Here is an 8308-nt window from a genome sequence, read left to right as displayed (position 1 = left end):
CCATTTTTTAATTGGGTTATTTGTTTTTTTGTTGTAAAGTTGTTTGAGTTCCTTGTATATTCTGGATATTAATCCTTTGTCAGATGTATATTTTGCAAATATTTTCTCCCACTCTGTTGGTTGTTCTTTTACTCTGTTGATTGTTTCTTTTGCTGTGCAGAAGCTTTTTAGTTTGATATAATCCCATTTGTTTATTTTACCTTTAGCTGCCTGTGCTTTTGGGGTCCTATTCATGAATTCTGTACCTACTCCTCCTTCCTGGAGTGTTTCCCCTATGTTTTCTTTAAGGAGTTTTATTGTTTCAGGATGTATATTTAATTATTTAATCCATTTTGATTTGATTTTGGTATATGGTGACAGATATGGGTCTAGTTTCATTCTCCTACATATGAGTATCCAGTTTTCCCAGCACCATTTGTTGAAAAGGCAGTCTCTTCTCCAGTATGTAGACTTGCTGCCTTTGTCAAAGCTCAGATGGCTGTAGGTACATGGGTTAATTTCTGGGTTCTCTGTTCTGTTCCATTGATCTGTGTGTCTGTTTTTATGCTGGTACCATGCTGTTTTTGTTATTATAGTTTTGTAATATAGTTTAAAGTCAAGTAGTGTTATGCTACCAGCTTTATTTTTTTGCTCAGGATTGCTTTAGCTATGCATGGTCTTTTGTTGTTCCATATAAATGTCTGGATAGCTTTTTCCATCTCAGAGAAAAATGTCATTGGAATTTTGATGGGGATTGCATTGAATTTGTAGATCACTTCAGGTAATATGGACATTTTCACAATGTTAATTCTTCCAATCCAAGAGCATGGGATATCTTTCCATCTTCTTGTGTTCTCTTTAATTTCTCTCAACAGTGGCTTGTAGTTCTCTTCATAGAGATTTTTCACAACCTTGGTCAGCTTTATTCCTAAATATTTTATTTTTTTTGGTGGCTACTGTAAATGGACTAGCTTTCTTGATTTCTTTTTCTGCATGTTCACTAGTGGAGTATAGAAATGCTACTGATTTTTGTGTGTTGATTTTGTACCCTGCAACATTGCTGAAATTGTTTATCTATCAACTCTAGGAGTTTTTTTATAGAAGCTTTAGGCTGTTCAATATGTTGGATCATATCATCTGCAAAAAAGGGACAGCTTGACTTCATCCTTTCCAATCTGGATGCCCTTTATTTCCTTGTCTTCTCTGATTGCTCTGACTAGTACTTCCAACACTACATTGAATAAGAGTGGTGAGATTATTTACAATTTTTAAAGAGCTATTCATAGATGGGGTGAAAGGGGAGGGAACAAGTGGTTCCCATTCACAGAGCAATTCTTTTGAAATTGAAACTGGATTTCTCCCATGGATCAGTCAGTTTAAGGTGACTGTACATCTTTTAGAAGTTACATTGATCACCGAAACTAAAATATACTATTTTAATAGTTTTCAGTGGAAATTCTTCGCAACTACAGTATAACTATTGATTCACTGTCTTTTTTAACTTTTAGTTGCTGGCTGCGGGGAGAATATATTCATGTCCACTCACCCCAAATCATGGTCAGATGCAATTCAATATTTATACGATGAAGTTAAAGACTTTAAATATGGTTTTGGAAGTACTCGATCAGATGCTAAAACTGGACATTACACCCAGGTAAAAAAAAAATGACAAAAGCTTATTTTTTTGTCCTCTTTCATCCCAGAATTGCCTTTTCTCCTTGGTTTATCTTGAAGATGCCAAGCACACATCTGAGCTATGCAATTTGAGTTATGTGCATGAAAGCTGTCCTACTTTATAAAGTACATGTTACTAATTAATAGATATAAGCATAACCCATTATGTTTTGGATACCCACAAACACTCATATGCACATTGTGATTTTGGTTTACCACAATGGATTCTTTTAAATGAAATCTCTGGGAATAAAGTGATAGAATGACCTCAATTATATTTATGTAACATTAAATGATCTTTAAACAAAAGGAAACCTTGAGCTATTTTCTCTGAGCCAGTCACAGGATGAAATGCTAAAGGGAAAAATAATCATATTTTAAAATTTTTATTTCAAAGAGAAAAATAATAATAGATATTATTTTAAAGAGAAAAATAATCATATCAATGTATGATATTCTTATACATGCAAGGTTTTTTTATATTATTGAAAAAATAATTTTTTTGTATTTGTCATATAAAAACTAAAGAAAAGTTATATTGGGGAAAAGATTATCTGCACAAAAACATAGGTCAACAAGATTTCTTCTTGTTTTTCTCTGCAAAAATTGAATTACCTTTAGCTGAATTTTCTGTCTTTGCCCAATGTCCCATTGTCTACATCTTTATAAATTTTAAGGATAACTTGTTGTTATTACAAATGTATCATGAATGTATAAAGCTTCCTTTATATGTTGAAAATATATTTAATAAAAATAATCATCATGTTTAGATGGAAATGTTAAAAATATGAAACTGATTTTTTTTTAGCTTTTTAAATTCCTTTCATTGATAACTTTTATTAAGCAAATAAGAGACAAAAACTACGCAGTTTGAACACTATAAATTTAATTGAAATTACTTTAAACTTTTCATTTGCAGCTTGTTTGGGCCACTTCCCACCAACTTGGCTGTGCATTAGCCCACTGTCCTCATGAGATCTTAAAGTATTACTATGTCTGCCAATATTGCCCCAGGTAAGTACAACACCAGGCATCATTTTCAGCATATGTTAGGCCAAGTGACCTGCACCTTGGGCTATGATCCAACCCCCCTCATCAATATGAGGTTATAGGGTGACTTCATTAAGGGCTTTGAGGATGGGTTTGGAAGAATGAGAAGAACAGAGAAAGAAAACAGCACACAGTGCATTCTAAGGGATATTAAATTCATGGGGCTATCAATCACCTGGTGGACAGAGCATGTGCTCTATAATCCTTCAGGCTCAAGTACAAAGTTGACTTTGTCACTTACCAGTTGTATAGTCTTCAGTTCACCAATAACTTAATCACTTGAAGCTCCTTTCTACTTATAAATAAAGAGGCAGTAGCAATATATTTCTTGCAGAGATTTTGTGAGGATTAAATATAATAAGTGAAGTTTAGTGCCCAGCATAGTTCATGGCACATAACAGATTCTCAATGAACACAAATTCATTGAATTAGGAAGTAAAAAATATTCTGTGAGATACCAGTCCCAAAAATTCTTAGGAGACTCACTACAAACTTGTCCTCTGGTTGCATGTCTTTTGTATACCATAAAGGTAGTAGAACACCATCTCCTTTCTTCCATATATGTTTGAATACCACCAATTTACCTTGAAATTTTCTTTATGTCTCCAAACTTCAGAAATCTTTCTCTCCGTTTTGTGAGCTTCTGTGACTCTTGCTGTATGTTCCACTCACATGGCACCATCTCATATTCATTAATGTTGTCACTAATCCTTTCCTTCATATATTCCATTGCCAGTGGAAACATTGTGAACATCATGAAGACCCCATATAAAAAAGGAAAGCCATGTGGAGACTGCCCTCATCATTGTGATAATGGGCTTTGCAGTAAGTAATAGCCGTTCTGTGTCTTTACGTACATGGACACTAACTCTACTGTGGAAGACAAGCTGAAACTGTCCTGATATATATACATTCCCACTGTGCTTCTGAGCCTTCCTTTTCCTACATCAGTCTTTCTGCTCTTGGCAAAAAAAACAGAACTAAAAACAAAGTGGTAAGTTCAGCTGCCATTTACGGATGGTGATGACTAAAATAAGGTAGATATTGAGGTAGTCATGCAAAGCAAAATTAAGATCAGTCTTTCTGCTCTTGGCAAAAAAAACAGAACTAAAAACAAAGTGGTAAGTTCAGCTGCCAGTTACGGATGGTGATGACTAAAATAAGGTAGATATTGAGGTAGTCATGCAAAGCAAAATTAAGCCAAGCCAAAGTGGAGATGAAATTTCCTTTTGTTTCCTTGTGTCCCTCTTTTATTGATTTTTTTTTCTCAGTTAGAAAGGGAAAAGGCAAATTATAGAAACTAACTGACTATACAATCTTGGAAAGGGTCAGGCTCAATTTACTCCTGCCCTTAAATAAAAGCCAGTGAATATATGAAAAAGAAACTTGGTGCTGTTCTCCCCAGTATACCTATCCCTCCTATCCCTCCTCCCTTACACACACACACACACACACACACACACACACACACACACACACACACACACACACACTGACAACTACATCACTTGATTTCTCCCTAATAATGGCATGTCATGGGAAACAACTTTGGGCTATTTTAAGCACATATGTTGAAGGTTCCAGCAACTCTTCTATTAATCCCCAGACACTACATACACATATAAATACATACACCAGAATTACTGCTAGTATAGGGTACCATTTCTCTATATGGTTACAACTCTGCACCACAGTACAGTTTATTGAATGGAGTGTGAGCTGGATTTATGTTCCCTGTTTGCTCCTCTTCCCCCTTGTATGATCCATTCATTCTACAAGTACAGAAGGGTACTTAATAAATTTCATGGAAAGATTAATATTCTTTCAATTCTATTTTTCCACAAAGTTTTCAAAGTACCTTCTTATAAGACAGCACGTATACATACATATACACACTGGACAAAATAAGTTATGCATGAAATGTATTGAGAATTAAGTTTATTTCTGTTATCGAATGCCTTATTGGAACAGGGTGTGGAAATTTATTTGATTTTATAAAGCTCTGTGTTGTGAGAACTCTATGTCTGCTATACCAGGTATGTATATTAAACCTTAACAGCTCTGTTCTGGTCTTCCTTGAGATAATATGGTTTTGGATAACTAATAATTTAATCCAAGAAGCAGCATTTTATTTGCCTCTTGTTTTATTTTAGCCAATCCCTGCATGTATGTGGATAAGTACTCAAATTGTGCTGAATTGGTCAAACTACAAAAGTGTGAGGGAAAAATCATGAAAGAAAACTGCCAAGCTACCTGCAAATGCCCTTCAGAAATAAAATAAAGCATCTGTTAATGGTGATGTTTCTTCTCAAGAGCAAAGTGACTTCCCTTAGAACAAATCACTGCAAAATTTCATCGTCATCTTTTAAATGATTACACGAGTTTTGAAAAGTCTTTTATTGAATACATCCTAACACCTTTATCAATTAGATTTGATAATATCTGAATAAAGAAAAGTAGGCAATGAAAACAGTAAATTCAATAACTGTGAACAACAGATAAAAATGTAATGCTGAATCTAATAGTATTTAGTTATCATGATTGGTAACATGTACTTAAAGCCCTTGTATAACTATTATGAATAAATGTGTTCAAAACTTTTAAAACAGAAGGCTCTAAATCCTTTCCTTCACGAAGGCATTAAAAATACATTGGTATGCAGCTGAATAGCTCTGTTCTGGGTGATGTGTATAATCCTAAGATGAGTCAGGAAGATGCTGCAATGAAATAGGGTTTCCTGATCTCAATGATATTTAAAAATGTATACATCTCTAAGTTTGTTGGAAGAAATGTGAAAGAAGTTGCATAGCAGTGATTCACAGACACTTTCCCAGACACAGCAATTCACAGATTTGGCTCATCAGTTGAGGGGAAGGCCATATCCCTAGAGAAAGGGCCCTAAACACAGTCATAGATATATTCTCTAAACCATTCTTCAAGCCTTACACAGAGGAAACTATCAGTGACAGACACTGGGAAGTGGGAGAAAAATGTGTGGTTTATTAGATACTCACTTTAATGTTAATCTCTGAAGACCTGAACTACCACCATAGAACATGGGTCAGAATGGAATTTACGAAGGTCAAGACAATGGAGTCTTGACCCAGTGCATCTCAGATTAGCTCCAGTAGGACTGCAGACTGATCCTTTGATTAATTCTCCAGTTCCAAACTATACAATAGAAATAAATATACTTAGGAATTCTCAGAATCCCTACGTTGGTTTTTTGACTTGAAGATTAAGAGTTATCATTGTAGAAAGGGCCAAGTGGAAGCCCCTGGTACGACCCATTCACCCTTAGTGAGATAACACATCAAAAATAAGTTCACATGCCTTGGGTATTTCAACATTTGTATTAGATAACCAAGACATAAAAATTTCAGGGGTGGTAATTGTGACAACAGCCCTGTTTAACTTGCACATTTTACTAGTGAAAAAAGATGGTTTATGGATAATAACTATAGACTATCACAAACAATCACATGGTGATACCACTCACAACTGTGGTTCTAGATATCATATCTTTATTAGAAGAAATCAATATACATCCTAGCACCAGTAATGTATCTATTGACTTAGCATTACTTTTATTCTATTTTATCCTGCAAAGAAAATCAGAGGCTGTTTGTCTTTCTATAGCTAGCAAAATAGTATACCCTTGCTATGGAGTCTGCCCTCCCCCACAGTGCTTCGGCTAGCATCACCTTTCACAGATTTATATAATACCTGATTTATTCATATATTCATATATTGTACCACACTATTGTCTTAATAGCTTTAATGAAAATAATAAAGTTCTGTGCATATTAGTGGTGGTATAGAGATTAATATAATGAATACTCGTACATTCACCTGCCAGCTTGAGAAAAAGAATATTATGGAGATGAAATTCTCTGTAAACCTCCCTTATTCTTCCTGCCTCTGTTTTGAATTGTTGCTTATCATGCACAAGAACATCAATGTACGTTTTCCATATACCTATAACTTGCCTTTTTATCCCAATATTATATTTTGGAGCTTATTTGTTCTGATATTGTCAGGCTTTTCACATTCTTTTGTATAAGCATTGAATTGTATCCCCCAACACAATGTATTTATTCATTCTCCTACTCATGACGATTTAGGTTGTCATCAATTTTTCACTATTACAAAGTGTTACGATAAACATTTTTGTACATGTCCTTATAAACATGTACAGGCATTCTCTCAGACTAAAATTGCTGGGTCAAAAATAATTTGCATTTTCATCGTTACTGGAAATTGCCTAATTATTTTCCAAACTAGCAGGACCAGTTTACACTCCCAACAGCAGGGAAAAGGATTTCCAGTTTCTCCATATCCTTGAAACACTTGCTTTTATTACATCTTTTTAAATTTGTGGATATGATACCCTATTTTTGGTTTAATATTCTATTCCTTTAATTATTAATGAGGTTACAAATCTTTTCATATGTTACTTGGCCTTTTCACAATTCCTCTTTGTTGTACTGCCTGTTCTCACTGTCTGTGTCTATTTTATGTCTGGTGGCAGTGTGTATGTGTCGGGGGGAGGAGAGTGTTTATTTTTTCTTAATACATACAGTTAGGAGTTATTTATATATTCTGGATAATAATTCTTTGCAAGTTATATGCTTTTAAAATATTTTCTCCCTGTGTCTGGCTTACTTTTTTCAGTTTTTTAATGGTGGCTTTTGGTACAAAGAACTTAAAATTTTGCCATAATCAAATTTATTGATTTTTTTCCTTTTTTTTTTTTTCCTTTTTGTGTTTCTTTAAAAACCCTCTTTTACTTTAATTTTGTAAGACATTCTCCTATTTTCTTTTAAAAGTACTGAAAGTTTTACTTTTCATAGAAAGCAGATATTGGTAGTTTTTTTCAGTTTCATGATGATGTGCCTTAGTGGAGCTCTTTTAGGCACTGAGTGGAACTTCTTAACTTGAACACACTCTTCAATTCTGGGAAATTTAAAAACTTATTTCTTTGAAAATTTCCTGTCCTTGTTTTCTTTGTCCTTTCTCCAAATATTCAAATGTTAGACCCCTTGATTGTTCCTCTTATTTTCTTTACTCTTTCTCCTTTGTTGTCAAGAGGGTTCTTCAACTTTATCTTCTAAACCTTCTGTTGAATTTTTAAATGTCTGCAATCAATTTTTTTTTAACTTCTAAAATCGTTTTGTTCTCTCAGTACAGATGCGCCTCGACTTATGATGGAGTTATGTTCTAAAAAACGCATCATAAGTTGAAAATATCTTAAGTTGAAAATGCATTTAACACACCTAACCTACAGAACAGCTGAGCTCAGCCTAGCCTACCTTAAACATGCTTAGAACACTTACGTTAGCCTAGAGTTGGGCAAAATCATCTACCGCAAAGCCTATTTTATAATGAAGTATTGACTATCTCATGTCATTTATTGAGCATTGTACTAGTACTATTGAATGTGTCTTGCTTTCGCACCATTGTAAAGTCTAAAAATCCTAAGTTGAATCATCATAAGTCAGGGACCATCTGTATTCTTTTCAGTATCCTGATCTTTTTTTTTTTTTTCCTTTTTTGTCTTTTTTCGTGACCGGCAACGGATCGCAACCCTCGGTGCTGCACCCGC

General features: G+C 34.3%; 1 protein-coding gene across 1 annotated transcript in view; it reads left to right on the top strand.

The window, feature by feature from the left end:
• Positions 1 to 4984, top strand: part of LOC103601594 (cysteine-rich secretory protein 3-like) — a gene marked incomplete at its 5' end in the record, with an annotated part of 9797 nt that extends 4813 nt beyond the window's left edge. The window contains 4 exons of the mRNA XM_008586024.1: positions 1488 to 1633; positions 2573 to 2667; positions 3440 to 3528; positions 4857 to 4984. Of these exons, the coding sequence (XP_008584246.1) occupies positions 1488 to 1633; positions 2573 to 2667; positions 3440 to 3528; positions 4857 to 4984 (458 nt within the window). The remainder of the gene's footprint in view (positions 1 to 1487; positions 1634 to 2572; positions 2668 to 3439; positions 3529 to 4856) is intronic.
• Between the last annotated feature and the right edge of the window lie 3324 nt (positions 4985 to 8308).

The sequence above is a fragment of the Galeopterus variegatus genome, unplaced genomic scaffold (assembly GCF_000696425.1).
Source record: "Galeopterus variegatus unplaced genomic scaffold, G_variegatus-3.0.2 Scaffold3802, whole genome shotgun sequence".
Classification (NCBI taxonomy): Eukaryota; Metazoa; Chordata; class Mammalia; order Dermoptera; family Cynocephalidae; genus Galeopterus; species Galeopterus variegatus.
This window is presented reverse-complemented; position numbering and strand designations above follow the sequence as displayed.